The 16,507-nt window shown below is 36.0% G+C and overlaps 1 protein-coding gene across 1 annotated transcript in view; it reads right to left on the bottom strand.

The window, feature by feature from the left end:
• LOC109829025 (probable histone acetyltransferase HAC-like 1) overlaps positions 1–11,930 on the bottom strand; it is a 17,121-nt gene extending 5,191 nt beyond the window's left edge. Inside the window, exons 1-5 of the mRNA XM_020396070.1 lie at positions 11,735–11,930; positions 11,482–11,633; positions 10,784–10,892; positions 10,317–10,542; positions 458–582 (exon numbers count right to left, since the gene is read on the bottom strand). Of these exons, the coding sequence (XP_020251659.1) occupies positions 458–582; positions 10,317–10,542; positions 10,784–10,892; positions 11,482–11,633; positions 11,735–11,770 (648 nt within the window). The 5' untranslated portion in view covers positions 11,771–11,930. The remainder of the gene's footprint in view (positions 1–457; positions 583–10,316; positions 10,543–10,783; positions 10,893–11,481; positions 11,634–11,734) is intronic.

Genomic DNA, 16,507 nt, shown 5'->3' with positions numbered 1-16,507 from the left:
CCTGTAGTGTGCCATTGCACTACATGAGGGAGAAGGCAAGGAGACCAGCAACGTCCTTTACTTCTTAAATTCTTGACAAGGTTATGTGATGATAATCAAGCTTGACAAGATGCAACTCAAGTATAAAACTCACTCCAGAGTTTGCAGGTGGAGTTCTATAAAACAAGTGATAAAACATACCTCAATTCAGCAGCCACAAATTAAATTCATAACTTTATAAAAGGTTTAACAATAAAACAATCAATTAATGAAGCAACCACTGAGGTAGTAGTCAGTTATCTCTTTGTTGTTTATTCATCTATTCTCCACGACACACAAAATGTTTACCATAACTAGTCCTTCAGATCATTGCACAAAAGCATACAATCAACTAACATGGTTGCTTATTTGAGCCAACCTGCACCAAATGTCATCAAACAATATATGTCATGAATAATAAGCTTTATCAAAAGTTTACCTCAGAAAATGTTTTTCCCATCAACTTTGCTCTTTCTCGTCTCTCTGCCTCAAGACGTCTATAAAGCCATTTCTCGATGTGGTCACTCAGTAAGGACCTGGTAAGAACATCTCCCACTATAGGACCTGGAAGGTGGAGAACTCCATGATTATGTCATGGCTGGTGAACTCTATGACTAATGAGACAGGTGAAATTTTTATGTACTATAAAACTGCTAAAGAAATATGGGACACTGCTCGGGAGATGTTTTCGAACAAGGACAACACCTCAATCATTTTCGAGATTAAAGGTATTCTTCATGATCTTAGACAAGAAGACATGTCTGTTACAACTTACTTTACAACTCTCACAAGATACTGGCAGCACCTTGATGTCTTCGATGATGTGGTTTGGAGTTGTTCCAATGACAAAAAACAATACAGGCAGATTCTGGAGACCGAGCGAATTTATAAGTTTCAGCTGGGGCTTAATCGTGACCTTGATGCAGCGGATGGCAGAATCCTCAGTAAAAAGCCCCTACCCAGTGTGCGCTAAGTGTTCTCTGAGGTTCATAGGGAAGACAGTCGCAGAAAAGTCATGCTCCAGATGATACTCCTAGAAGTGAAAGCTCTGCGTTGGTTGCCAAGGCCCCCCCAAAACAACACTCGTGGACCGCAGGGAAACGGGGGGTTTCAAAGAAGGAACAATCGTCCGTGGTGCAATCATTGTAAACGTCCAGGACACACTAAGGAAATTAGTTGGAGAATACACTGAAAACCTGCTGATTAGAAACACGCCCAACGCCAATTTCAAGACAACAACAGCAAGGGAAACGTCGCCACGACAGAGCCTCAAGATCAAGCAGATTCCAACCCTTTCAACAAAGAACAAATGGAAGCCCTCAAAAAATGTTACAGGCCACGGTTCATGGAGCACTCAACCTAGGAAGTCCAAGCACAGCAACATTAGCACAATCAGGTAGTCTTCCCACCGCCCTTTATGTAAATTAAGGCAGAAGCAAAGCCTTGGATTGTGTGACTCAGGAGCTTCGGACCACATGACAGGAGATATCACAGTATTTGATACCTACAACCCACAGTTCAATGAAGCAACAGTCCGAATTGGAGATGGTACATATTCGTCTGTAACAGGAATAGGTTCAGTAGCTATATCACAAGATATTAGACTGACCTCAGTGTTGGTTGTTCCTAAATTGGGTCATAATATTTTGTCCATTAGTCAGCTCACTAAGGATTTGAATTGCATTACTAAATTTGCTCCAAATGTGTGTCTTTTAGGCGTTGTGCTCGGGGAGGACGATTAGCAGTGCTAAGATGACCGCAGGACTTTATCTTCTAAAGCCAGAAATTCAACCATCTCAGAAAGTCTCAAATCCGGCTTGTGTCATGTCTTGCTTCAAGTTCAGATTCTGATTGTTGCTATTTGTTGGCCCAAAAACTGGCCCATTACCAAGAGGCCCAGTGCTCCCTCTTATTTCCCTTTCCGAGCCCTTGTCCTGACTGTCTACTGTCACTTTTGAGTCCCATTTCCATTTGTTGTAGGTTGGCTCCCACCTCTATTTGTTTCCCTAGCCATCCCTTCGTTGTCGGTTCCCCCACTATATACCTTGCTGTAGATCAGAGAGGAAGTAAAGAGAGAGAGATTGAGAGAAGAATAGGAGCGGCGAGAGTGAAGTAGATCAAGAGCTTTGTGCTCTGGAGATCTGAGTGATCCTGCGAGCTTTGTGCTCTCATCCTTTGTGCGATCCTCTACCTTCTGGCTTTGTGCTTTCACCCTTTGTGCGGTGAGTAATTGTGAGAGGAGAGAGAGACAGTGAGTGTGACTGTGAGAAGAGTGAAGAAGAAGAATAGTGGCTTTGTGCTCTGAGAGCTTTGTTCGATCCTCTCCCCTACTGTGAGCTTTTCCCGTTCATTACTTTGTGCGATCCCCTTTCCTCTTTGTGAGTGATTGAAGGAGAAGATCAACGAGCTTCCCTTTGTCTTCTTGGTGGTGCACAACTAAGAAGGAACAGTGACCAAAGAGCAGACTTCTGAGCCAAACAGCGACGACCAACGATACTCTACAGTGGTATCAAAGCTCGATGAGTCGTCGCCCTTCCAAAACAGCCGATCGTCGTCGCAAGAATCGTCACCGTCGCCGCCGCCGCAGATCTACGACTCCAGAACGCCAGACCACCGCTGGACCGTCGCGTGGGTGTGGGTAAGGTCGAAACCCTCTCCTAGGGTTTCGCTCAGGTGAATTGACTGAAAAAATGAACTCTTATCAGTGTTTTCTTTCCGCTGCAGTCAAGCTCTGTCTTTGTTGAAAATTACAGTAATTGTTGAAAATTACAGTAATTGTTGAAAATTACAGTAAATCTTCAAGATTATCTTTTTTATTGTGTTTAATCCCTGGTTTTTTTTATTTCGCTACGTTTTACTGCTGAAGTTAAATTTTGTTTTTGCTCGTGCGAAAGAACAAAAGGTTTGAACCCGAGTTTCGTGCTCATCGTTATTCTTATTTTGTTCGTTCTAGTTGCTTCGCACGTTTCGAGCCTGATAAATTTTTTGAAAATTTTTCAGCTGTATTTGCATTTTATATTTTCTGTTATTGTTTGTGCTCGTGTGAAAGAACAAAGAGATTGAAACAATAACTTTGTATTCATCGTTCTTCTCATTTGGTCGTGTTAGTTGCTTCACACGTTTCGAGCCGGATAATTACCGAAATCAGAATGTTTACTGCTAATCCATATAGTATGTTTTCGTTCAACGAAAAATCTAATTTTAACATTTGGAAATAAAAAATAAAATACATTTTAATTCAACAGAAGTCTTTTAGGGTTGTTGGTCAAACTTATTTGACTTTTGACACTGAAGAAAAAATGGCTGAAATGAACGAAAATATTTGTTCCACAATTTATTTGAACTTATCTGACTTTGTGCTTAGAAAAGTTAGAATTTTGAAATCTGCTAAAACCCTTTGGGATAAACTTGAAGAACTCTATACTGAAACCTCTTTGCCCAGTAAAATGCTTTTGCTTGAATTTTTTTTAAAAATTTAGATTGGATATGTCTAAGGATATTGAGGAGAACCTAGATGTTTTTACAAACCTTATTTCAGATATTAAGTTAACTGGTGATAAACATATAAACGATTATACTCCTATTGCCCTTCTAAATGCTATTCCAGACTCATATGGTGATGTGAAATCTGTTATTAAATATGGTAGAGATGAGGTTACCCTTGACATTGTGCTCAATGGTCTTAAAAGTAAGGAATTAGATTTAAAATATTCTGGGGGAAATAATAATTCTGGTGAGGTTATGCATATAAGGGGTAGGTCTCAGAATAGGTCTAATAACCAAGAGAATGCTAGTAATGAAGAATCAAGTAGGAAAAAAAACCAAAAATGGAAGGGGGTAGATCTAAGTTTAGGTCTAAAGTTAAAAAATGCTATAACTGTCATGAAACTAGTCACTTTATTAGAGATTATCCTAAGCCTAGGGAAAATCAACAAAATGATCATACTAATATGGCTATCTGTAAGAGCGAAATAGGTGAAATTTTTATGATTAATAATTTGTGTGATTATGCATATTTGAACTCTGTGTTATCTGATTCTTTGTGTAAATCAGATTGGTTTGTAGACTCTGATTGTACTTTTCATATGACTCCTTTTAAAAATATGTTTTCAAACTATAGAGAATGGCTTTGTGTCAATGGCAAATGAAAAGAAATGCAATGTTTTAGGAATTGGTGATGTATGCCTTAGGTTTTCTTCTAGTTCTGTGTTTACTTTGAAGGATGTTAGGCATGTTCCTGATTTACATTATAACTTGATTTCTTGTGCATCTCTAGAAAATGATGGTTTAGAGGGAAAATGGGGTAAATGGGTTATAAAATTTTTGAAAAGGTCTCTTGTTATTTTTACTGCTGAAAGACAAAAGAACTTGTATGTTTGTCATGCTGAACCTGTGCTTGATTCTGTTAACTCAGTGATAGGTGATAAATCTGTTTTATGACATAATAGATTAGGTCACATGAGAAATAGAGGATTAGAAATTTTGCATAAAGGTGATCACTTTGGTAGTGACAAAGGATCCTCAACAGAGAGGATGAATAGAACTCTCTTAGCGAGGATGAAGGCTATGTTGGTCACATCTGGGTTCTCTAAGAAGTTCTGGAGAGAAGCTGTTTGTACTGCAGCCTATTTGATTAATAGGTCTCCCTCTGTTCCCTTAGGAAGGAAATGCCTTCAATTTGTGTTCACGGACAAACCTCTTGATTTAAATAATTTGAGGATTTTCGGGAGTGTTGGCTATGTGCATCAAAGGATTAATAAGTTAGAACCTAGATCTAAGAAATGTGTTTTCTTAGGATATCCTGAAGGGGTAAAAGGTTATAGGCTTTGGAATAAGAGTGAACCGGGGTTTAATATAGTGATAAGTAGAGATGTTATTTTTAAAGAAAATGAATTTTCTTGTTTACCTTTATCTGTCTCTATTTTTGAAAATGATGTTCCAAATGAGGTGGAGCAAATGTCTATTATTAATCAACCTGAATCACATCCTAAAAATATAATTATTGAAAATCAAGATGAGATTATTCCTAATGAGGTGGAGCATGATATGCAGGAAATAGATAACATGCATGATTTGAATGATTATCAACTCACTAGGGATAGAAATAAAAGAACTATTAGAAAACCTGAAAGGTATAGAGATTACAATTTGAATGATTGTAATATATCTGAGTTTGTCTTTAATGTGTTTGAATCTCTTGAGTGCAATGAACCTAAGACTTATAGAGTTCGGTCCTTTGTGGACTTGACATTGAATTTTGACTTTGGGTAAAAAAAAATTCCCTTTGCCTTGTGTGTTACCTTTGTGGCCTATTAACCTGCTTTGAGCTTAGATAATTTTTTTCCCTTTTGCTTTGTGAGTTGCATTTGTGGCCTATTAACTTGCTTTGTGCTTGTTAGTAGCTTTGTGATTTTTCTCTTTGAATTCGATGACCGTTTGGTAAAGTTTGGTCCTTTGTGGACTTGGTATGTTTGGTGATCTTACCCCGATCTTTGTGATCTGAGTTTACTTTGTGTATTCTCTTTCATTGCTTGTATCTTCTTTGTGATCATATAAGTAATGATTTGGCGATGATGAGTCTTGCAGTTCCGTGTTTTTCTCAATGCACTACCTTAGACCAAAGGTGGAGATTGTTGCTATTTGTTAGCCTAAAAACTGGCCCATTACCAAGAGGCTCAGTGCTCCCTCTTATTTCCCTTTCCCAGCCTTTGTCCTGACTGTCTGCTGTCACTTTTGAGTCTCGTCTCTATTTGTTGTAGGTCGGCTCCCACCTCTATTTGTTTCCTTAGTCATCCCTTCATTGTCGGTTCCCCCACTATATACCTTGTTGTAAATCAGAGAGGAAGTAGAGAGAGAGAGACTGAGAGAAGAATAGGAGCGGCGAGAGTGAAGTAGATCAAGAGCTCTGTGCTCTGGAGATCTAAGTGATCCTCTCCCTTCTGCGAGCTTTGTGTTCTCACCCTTTGTGCCATCCTCTCCCTTCTGGATTTGTGCTTTCACCCTTTGTGAGGTGAGTAACTGTGAGAGGAGAGTGAGACAGTGAGTGTGACAGTGAGAAGAGTGAAGAAGAAGAACAGTGGCTTTGTGCTCTGAGAGCTTTGTTCGATCCTATCCCTTACTGTGAGCTTTTCCCGTTCATCGCTTTGTGCGGTCCCCTTTCCTCTTTGTGAGTGATTGAAGGAGAAGATCAACAAGCTTCCCTTTGTGTTCTTGGTGTTGCACAACTGAGAAGGAGCAGTGACCAAAGAGCAGGCTTCTGAACCAAACAACGACGACCAACGATTCTCTCCATTGATGTCATGTTGTGGCATCATAGGCTAGGTCACCTAAATTTTTTGTAGTTGAAAATTTTGCTTCCTCGTTTATTCAATAAAACTTCAAGTTCTTTCCAATGCGAAGTGTGCCAATTGTCCAAACATATACGTCATTCCTATCCTCCACTGCCCTATAAAACCTCTCATCCTTTTTACTTGATTCATAGTGATGTATGGGAACCCTTAAGGATTAAAACTATCTCAGGGTCAAGGTGGTTTGTCACGTTTATAGATGATCACACGAGAGTGACTTGGCTATTCCTTATGAAAGAAAAAGCAGAAGTTGGCCAAAATTTCCAAAGGTTCCTCAAAATGATTCAAAATCAATTTTAGCAAAGGTTCAGTGTTGAAAACAGACAACGGTAGAGAATACTTTCATTCAGAATTAAGAACCTACCTACAAAAAGAAGATTTATCCATCTTAGCTCGTGTGTAGACACCCCACAACAAAATAAGGTAGCTGAATGAAAGAACCGGTACCTACTAGAAGTTACATGTTTTGTTCTTTTAGCCAACCATGTTCCTAAATAGTTTTGGGGTGAAGCAGTGTTGACAGCCACATACTTAATCAATCGTATGCCATCTCGAGTCCTCAACTTCCAAACATCACATCAAGCTCTTGTCAATATTTACCTTCACATACGAATTCTGTCCAGTATACCTCCTAAAGTGTTCGGGTGTACATATTTTGTCCATAATTCACAACAAAACTGTAGCAAATTAGACTTTTGCTCGATCAAATGTATCTTCTCGGGGTATTCATCAAATCAGAGTGGGTATAAGTGCTATTCTCCAATCACCAAAAAATTCTACAATTCCATGGATGTCACTTTCTTCGAAAACCAATCTTTCTACCCACAAACCAACATTCAGGGGGAGAGCCATGTTGAATATTGGTTTCTGTCCTATCCAGATCAATCTAACTTCTCATCAATCCCTAGTGCACCCGCAATCCAACCTCCAGATTCAAGTCCCAACGTCCTGCCAGTCTAGTCTCCAAACGACATACCTATTCCATTCTCAGAATTCACTCAACCCACACCTGATCCAGCTCCAAAACATAAAGAATTTCTTGTCTACTCAAGGAAACAAAAATCGCACAAGCAGACAAAGTTTTGTCCATCATCAAGGCACCGCCACGAATCTACCCCAAGGGTCCAACCTGCTGAAACTCATACAGGTAATGTAAGTCCTCTCTCTCAAGAAATTGAAGTATCTGATTATTTTAATGATCTAGATATGCCTAATGCCTTGCGTAAAGGGAAAAGAACTTGCACTCAGCATCTAATTAGCAATTTCGTCTCATATGACAAACTGTCACCAAGCAACAAAGCATTCACAACAACCTTGAATGGGTCTCAAATTCCAAAAACCTTTCAGGAGGCTCTTAGCCAAGAAAAGTGGAACAAGGCAGTTATGGAAGAAGTCCAAGCTCTTGAGAAGAATCAAACTTGGGAACACACTAGCCTACCAGAAGGGGAAAAGTCAGTGGGATGCACATGGGGTTTTTCAGTCAAATATAATGCAGATGGGAGTGTGAACAAATTCAAGGTAAGATTAGTTGCCAAGGGCTTCACTCAGTCATATGGCATTGATTATGTTGAAACATTTGCCCATATCGCAAAGCTTAATTCCATATGAGTTCTTCTATCATTTGCTGCAAATTTGAATTAGCCTCTTCATCAAATCGACATTAAAAATGCATTCTTGAATGGAGAATTGGAAGATGTGTATGGGAAGATTCCTCCAGGACTCGAGTCACAAGAGAATGCTGGAAAGGTATGCAAATTAAAAAAAAACACTCTATGGTCTCAAACAATCCCCATGTGCTTGGTTCGAAAGACTCACTTGGGTAGTTAAGGAGCTCGGGTTCACTCAAGGACAGACTGGTCACACTATGTTTGTCAAACACTCCTATGAAGGGAAAAAAGGCTATTTTGATTGTGTATATTAATGACATAATCATAACAGAGGATCATCTAGAGGAATGAGCCGCTGAAATTAATATATAATATATTATATATAATATATATATTATAATATATATATATATATATATATATATATATATATATATATATATATATATAGAGAGAGAGAGAGAGAGAGAGAGCAAAACTTATGTCAACTTAAGTGGATAGCAAAAGTTATCCACCAAACTTTTTAGCCACTCATATTGTCTAGGGATGCTTGCATGATATTAAAAGATTTTTTATTTAATAAATGAGTGCCTATGAAGTTTGGTGGATATCAACTTAAGTGATAGAAGTCTTACTCTCTCTCTCTCTCTCTCTCTATATATATATATATATATATATATATATATATATATAATTATATAATAAGGACCTCAGGTCAACTAATACTTTCTTGGAATGGAGATAGCTAGATCACACAAAGGGATCTCAGTGTCACAATGGAAGTACACTCTTGACCTCTTGCAGGAAACTGGGATGCTTGGCTGTAAACCAGCCGATACTCCTATGGACTCAAGTAGCAAAATTTAGATGGAGGAAGAAGAACTGTTGACGGACAGATAAGGGAAGATACTAGAGATTGGTTGGCAGACTCATCTACTTGTCTCACACGAGGCCGGGCATAGACTTTGTTGTAGGAATTGTCAGCAGATGCATGAATATGCCTACAAGGAAACCTCTGGAAGCTGTATTTCGAATTTTGCAATATCTAAAGAAGAATCTAGGAAAAGGTCTGTTTTTTAAAAAGACAACTGATAAGAGGACAGGATGTCAACCACGGGCTACTTCACCTATGTTTGAGGAAACTTGGTCACTTGGAGGAGCAAGAAGTAAGCAGTTGTTGCAAGAAGTAGTGCAGAGTCAGAATTTAGGGCTGTGTCAAGGGACATGTGAAGGAATCTGGCTGGGAAGAATGTTGAAGGAATTAAAAATCTATTCCTCTATAATAATGGGAGGATCCAAGATTCACTATTTATGCTACAGTAAATTACTGTAACGTCTGTTACTGTAGCACTTACAAAAACTGTTTTTTACCTATAGAATTACTGTAGCAGAAATAAAAAATGGAAGTCGTGCTTTGCACGGGGTGCACACTAGTTAAATGCAATGATGGAATGACTCTACTATGCGACAATAAAGCTGCAATTGAGATCGCAAAGAACTCAGTCCATCATGACAGGACTAAGCATGTTGAAATTGACTGACACTTCACTAAAGAAAAGATGGAGGAAGGACGATTACATTTGGAATATGTCCCCACAGATTTCCAGGCGGCTGATATACTTACAAAAGCATTGCTGAAAAATAAATTCGATAATCTGAAGAACAAGCTGGGTATGTTTGACATTCATACCCCAGCTTGAGGGGGAGTGTGGAAATTAAGAAGTTATTCTTGGCAACTCTCAACCTAATTTCTAGGGATATTGTTGCTGATTGCTAGTGATTTTATAGGCTGATTTTTTAGGAGTTTACGTTAATTATAGATTTATTGTTAGGCTCCTGATTTACCAAGATTAGGTGGCAAGGATCTCGGACTTAGTTGTTATTTTTTAGTTTTAGAAAAGTCTGGTGTAAGGTAGTATAAATAACCCTACGGGAACTCTTGCAAATTAAGTTTTTCTGGTTAATAAAATTTCTCCTTTCCTAGAAATCTTCATTTCTATTTCTTGGCCATAACCTGAGTTGCAGGGAGTACAATTCCTTTTGATGGCGTTGAAGATGGTCAGAATGACTATACTGCAGATGTTGCTCCTTTTTCCCAGCATATTGATGCAACACCAACCGACATTGTGCTCAGATAAGATTGAGAGACTGACTGATGTACATTGTTAAAATTACCAGTTGCATCAAATGATGATGCAGGATTGATTAACTGCACAGCCGAATCAAAGTTATAATCAGGCATGAAATGACTATTACCTATCAAGCAATGCATTTACTATTTGATTACCATACTAAAATATTAAACAAAAGTCAAGGGAATTGGTGACCAGATGGTGATACATACATTGTTCAAATGGAATAGAATCACCACTCGAAATAGAGGTATTATGATAAGAAGTATCCGGAGAACACAGGTTCAATTGATGTGGCCTTTTGCAACTTGCTGCTGTAGAGCCATTTGACAGAAATAAAACATCACGATCCAGAGTTTTCATGGCTTCAACATTCTTGTGACAATTGAGCAGATAATTCAATCTACTCTCCAGTGTCTCTAGATTCATATAGTGCACCTGATCATATGAAGAAATTGTGAGTTAGAAACACACCATCAATTCATGCCACGAATTTCAGTACTTTCTGAACTCTAGCATTGACTATGACGAAAAGCTGTAAAATACAACAAAAAGAACCATAATATCATGTAAAAATTTTGAACCGCGTTTGATGAAATGACTGCATAGACTGATAACATATATACTAAAAATAAGTTATGATTTATAAGATGTAAATCCACAATGGATCATGATATACCTGCGATGGTGCTCTCTCAAAGAGAATGTCATCCATACGTCTCACGATCTTCTCCCTTTGATCATGATCCCGTTTGAGAAATGCTGCTTGCTTACTTAGATGTTGAACACTGCAAACACATGTTTACAAATGATTACAACATACTAGAAAGTTCTAGCAAGTTCAATAATTTTTTTTTATCCAAAATCTAAAAATGCCACTTTCAGTTGCTTAATACATTCGTGTTAAATGCTTGGATGCAACATCTATGTTAAAGTGGGCAAGTGCTTTTGAGATATTACTTGATCATGTAATACCCATGAAAATGAAGGGTGAACTCGTACAAGACGGTTACAAGTCCCAAACTGCTTCAAGGCTCAAAATCTAGGAGTAGGACTATTTAGAAGTATCAGAAAATTTTGGCATTCTAGTCAAACTAATACGAATTCAAATACAAATTTGAATGCTGCAAACTTAACCAAAGTCAAACAGTGTTCTATTTGATTCGATTTGGCTTATTTCCACCCTTAATAAACTAGTTAAGTATTGAAGTCTAAACAGTAGATAGACCATTATATCCTTACGTATATAAGGGTTCCGTGCTTTTTATAATATAAATTCACTGATAAATGTAGTGAAATTTTCAATGATAATTCCTATATGAATCCAAATTGTATATCATACATAGCAGAGTATATAATACAGTAAAAAAAAGCTACATCTTGTTTCGAATTAGCGCACCAACTATTGAAGTTTCAGGGCTCATGTCCCAAATTCGCAGCGCCACTTTTCCCTCGTTCGTCGAAAACCCTAAATTGCCGCCGTTTGGATTGTTCGCTGTATCCATTGTTCTTTCTGATGAATCTCCCACCTACAAAACAATTCAAGAAAAGAAAAAATATTTTCAGTGAATTTTATCCATATTGACAGTAATCGCAGAAAACCCTAACCCTAGAGAGAGATTAGACAGACCTCGAGGTTTAGGGTTTTAGACTCTAGAAGAGTCATTTTTTCCCAAATTCGAGCCCTAGGGTTTGAAAAAACTAATGATGAAACTTTGGGGTTGCATAGGTTTCGGTTCTTTGAGTCATTGTCTCCCAAATTCGCAACAATTCTAACATTAGGGTTTGAGAAAACTAAAGATCGATGAAGATTATATAGGTTACGGTTGCTTGAAATCAAACACCCAGTGCGATTACGCTTAAGCCCATTTTATATAATAAAAAAAAAAATCTTCGGCGCTTTTTATAAAAAGACATCGGAAAATACAATTCTTTTTACATGTAATAATTTATAAATATGTTTTGTACCCACTATGATGTAGAATCTGATTTTTGCTAAGAAATTAATTGTAATATTGTCTAATTCTTTTGATCACATTGTATTTGTTTAAATGTGATTTAAAGCTTCCAAGGGGGAAAAATTTGTTTGGTTGTGTTTTAATGTTTATTTTTTATATCATTGTGGTTATATTTGACATGATTAAAGAAAATACTTTGGGCTAGATTTTATCAGAACCTCTGGAAAAATAATGAATGCATTCATTGAGAAAGAAAAAGAAAAAAGAACATAGTGGAATCTCTCAAAAAATACTTTATGTATTCATTGAAAAAGAGCAAGAAAAAAAAATCATTGTTTAACTAAATCAAGCAACAAGCATGTCAGTTTTGTGCTGATACTGTTAAAATTAATATAAAACTATAATCCTTGATCCTCACCATAACTTCAGAGTTTTTGTGTAATGGTTAGAGGAGCTAAATTTAAGATAGTATCAGAGCAACCCAGGTTCAAATCCCATCGGCCACAAATTAAATACGGATTTTCTAAAAATTGACACCGTTATATGAGTCCAGGTTTCGACCCATAAAAAGGACGCTCAACTTGCAGGGACATGTTAGAATTAATATAAAACTATAATCCTTGATCCTTACCATAACTTCGGAGTTTTGATGTAATTAAAGAGTTACGATCGACAATGCCTTGAGATCTCCTCACAACGCTCCGGCATGTTTTCATCAAATTACTCACAAAATGAATCACTACTTATAAATTTTGGTTGCTTTTGTTTTTTAATTGTTTTTGTTTTCTAGTTGAACAGGCACAAAATTAGATAGAATTTCAATTGGGGAACTACCATATAAAATTTTAATTGCTATCTTATGTAGTTTTCAAAAAAAAAAAAAAGGATAGATGATTGGCTTAATTAGATGAAAATGTCGAGTTTTAGGAAGACTTACATGGAGAGAAGTTTTGGGGAAAAAGCTGAACTCTCTAGCTCCCATTCTTTTCAAAGCTGTCACTTACATGGAGAGAAGTTTTGGGGAAAAAGCTGAACTCTCTAGCTCCCATTCTTTTCAAAGCTGTCATTTTTCTCACTTGTGTCCATATCGCATTGTCTATTGTTGCATTTATCTTTATTTTTAATATTTGTCAAATTTAGGACAAATTTTCAAAACCATCCCATTTTGAAATTTATTTATAAAAAATGACTCATTTTAGACTTAATTGCAAAAACCGACCCGGTTGGTTGAAACTGGGTCGGTTTTTGAAAAAAAAAAATTCCAAACTTCACGGGAGTTGAACTCCCGTGAAGTTTTTTCTCATAACAAAACTTCACGGGAGTTTAACTCCCGTGAAGTTTGAAAAAAAAATTTCAAAAACCGACCCAGTTTCAACCAACTGGGTCGGTTTTTGCAATTAAGTCTAAAAGGGGTCGTTTTTTATAAATAAATTTTAAAATGGGATGGTTTTGAAAATTTGTCCGTCAAATTTAATCAAGAGGTTAAATTAAAAGTCGAAACTTAATCAAGAGTTTAAATTAAAAGTCGTCTTTGTACGGACCTAAAGACTAGGTTAATAAAAAGACATAAGAAAATGTAAATTTTTTTCACACATAACGTATAGATTAGTGGGAGTTATGTAATTATAGAAAGTGGACGACATGTTTTGACAATTTCCCATTGTATTCTAAATATTTATGTATTTTTTAAGGAATAAAATAATAAGAAGTGAATGTTATGGTTGAGAAATATATTAAGGAAAACGATATATAGTAAAGTAACTATACTCTAGTGATCGAAAATATAGCACTATGAAATAAGGAATAAAAGAAATTATTAAGTGAATCAATCTAATCTAATACTATTCTAAAAGTGGGTTGCCATGTTAAAACATTTCTACCAAAAATATCATCAACTACACATACATACATCATAAATTACACATACATTTACATACTAAAATCATTTATTAAATGTCATACATACATTGACTCATACATACATACATACATACTTTATGAAGACCTTTAGAATAAATGTCATAATCTAAGAATACTTTATGTTGTAACTTCCCAAATAAACTGACCTCCTTAATTTTCCTCCCATCTCATTTATTAAATGTCATACATACATTGACTCATACATACATACATACTTTATGAGGACTTTTAGAATAAATGTCTGACCTCCTTAATTTTCCTCACTTCCGCCTCTTTTCCAATCCCTCCACAAATAAACCGACTCCTCCAAATACCAATAGACTCAATTCTTCTCATCAATTTAGACATTTAATTTTGTAACTTCCCTCCAATTGATTACTAATTTTGTAACTTCCCTCCAATTGATTACTAAGGCAACTATTCATAGACTATAACAGATTTTGAGGAGGAGGAGGAGGAGCGGTTTCCAAATTCAACTCCCTTCTTTCCTCTTCCACTGACACGTACCTTCTCTAAATATTCATATTCCTTCAATGCTTTAACTTTAATTAAATAAGCACTACTCACTCAATAAATAATACAACAATGACGATGACGACCTACTCCTGTTCTCTGTTTTCCTTTCACAAGAATAAGAAGAAGAAGAATAAGAATAAAGATGGGTAGTCGTTGCTTTCGAACCGTTCTTCTGCTTGCACTGTTTCTCTCCCTCTCCTTCTCTCAAGGTTTGCTCTTTTTATTTCCATTTTTCTTTCTTCTTATTTCTCATCACAAAGCATTATTTATTATAGATTTATTAAAGCCTCTATGTATTTGTTTGTTTGGTTTTCTAGGATTTGGAAGAAGGGTTAAGGTTGTGAGACACAATGGAAGCTGGCATTCCCATCACCCTCTGCCGCCCAATGAGGTTATTTGATAGTTATCATCACTAGGTGTCGGACTGAATTTTGTATTTTTGGTTATATTTGATTTCATGATGAACATTTTTAGTTGCCGTGGAATGGATCCGGATCCAATGTGGAATGTGGACTCCATGGCTGATTGCATGCATGCTTTGTTTCCATAATTCTTTTTATTTTTATTTTTTTAATGGCTCCAAAGACAGTGGACTTATAGGGGGGTCAGAGCTCAAAGGAGATGGACCGGAAGGTTCTACGAGAGGAATTTAGCTATAGAGCAAGTGGAGGAGGAAGATCGATCGATGATGAGGCCGAGGAGCACCAATAATGCATGTTGTGACAAAATCGATGTAAATTATGTTATTGCGGGTGGTTTCCATTGCATGCTATGAATCTCTTTATGCTTCCAGAATGAATCGAAGTTAATTTTTATGTTTGTTTCCTTAATTCTTTTTCTTTTTATTTTTTAATGACTCCAAAGACAGTGGACTTATAGGGGAGTCGGAGTTCAAAGGAGGTTCTACGAGAGGAATTTAGCTATAGAGCAAGTGGAGGAAGATCAATCGATGATGAGGCCGAGGAGCACCAATAATGCATGTTGTGACAAAATCGATGTAAACTATGTTATTGCGGGTGGTTTCCATTGCATGCTATGAATCTCCTTATGCTTCCAGAATGAATCAAAGTTAATTCTTATGTTAGTTTCAATATATAATAGAGTTTTATTAATTGAATGCTAAAATACCATTTGAGATTACATAGTAGTGTATTTTGCAAGTCTAGAACGTATCATCAAACTATAGAAGCAAAATAAGTAAAGTGCTTTATTTTAGTGCATATCTAAATGCTTTATTTATTTTTTGGTTCTTTGCTCATTTTAATTCGTGTTACATGTTTTCATTTTTTGGATGTCTTAATCTTTTGTGATGAATATTGAATGTTTGTCCTTGGCCATCTGAAAAAGTAAGCAAGTTCAATTGTTGTGTGGAGGGTAATTTCTTATTTACTCTTTTTTAATTATTAATATAATTGGTTATAGTTTAATATTTAAAATATTTATTAAAATAACTATATCAATGAAAGTATTTTTTGGCATATATCTAATATTAAATATTAATTTAATAATGTGCAAAATATTGTCACTATAGAATGATACTTAAGATATTTATTAAAATGTTATTTTTTTAAGAAGAATATTAGACTACAAGAAAACATAAATACATTATATTAGTAATACGTTATTTTAATATAACAATATGCCATATATTATTCTATTCAAATTGAGGGCAACGTTCATTTTATGGTGAGTTTTTACTTTTGTTTTAATAAAATTTTATTGCAAATTATTTATTAGTTTTAAATTAGTTCTTATTTTTATTTTCTGGGATGGTTTTATATGTTTGAGTAACTGAGATTTCTCTAAATTTTCCAACTTCCCCTAAATTAACTATTGCTCATAATTCTTTAAATGAGTTTTGATATAGGTTATGGTGTAGTTTTTAAAGTTTATGGAGGGAAAAGGGGGGAGCTTATAAATGTTACTAGGGCTTATATGCAATTTATAATTTATGGGGGTGCAACTACAACTCAACTCAACAATCTAAATTCTATTTTTCATTTTATATT

The sequence above is a fragment of the Asparagus officinalis genome, chromosome 1 (genome assembly GCF_001876935.1).
Source record: "Asparagus officinalis chromosome 1, Aspof.V1, whole genome shotgun sequence".
Lineage (NCBI taxonomy): Eukaryota > Viridiplantae > Streptophyta > Magnoliopsida > Asparagales > Asparagaceae > Asparagus > Asparagus officinalis.
Note: the sequence above shows the minus strand (reverse complement) of the source record. Positions and strands in the feature narration are given on the sequence as shown.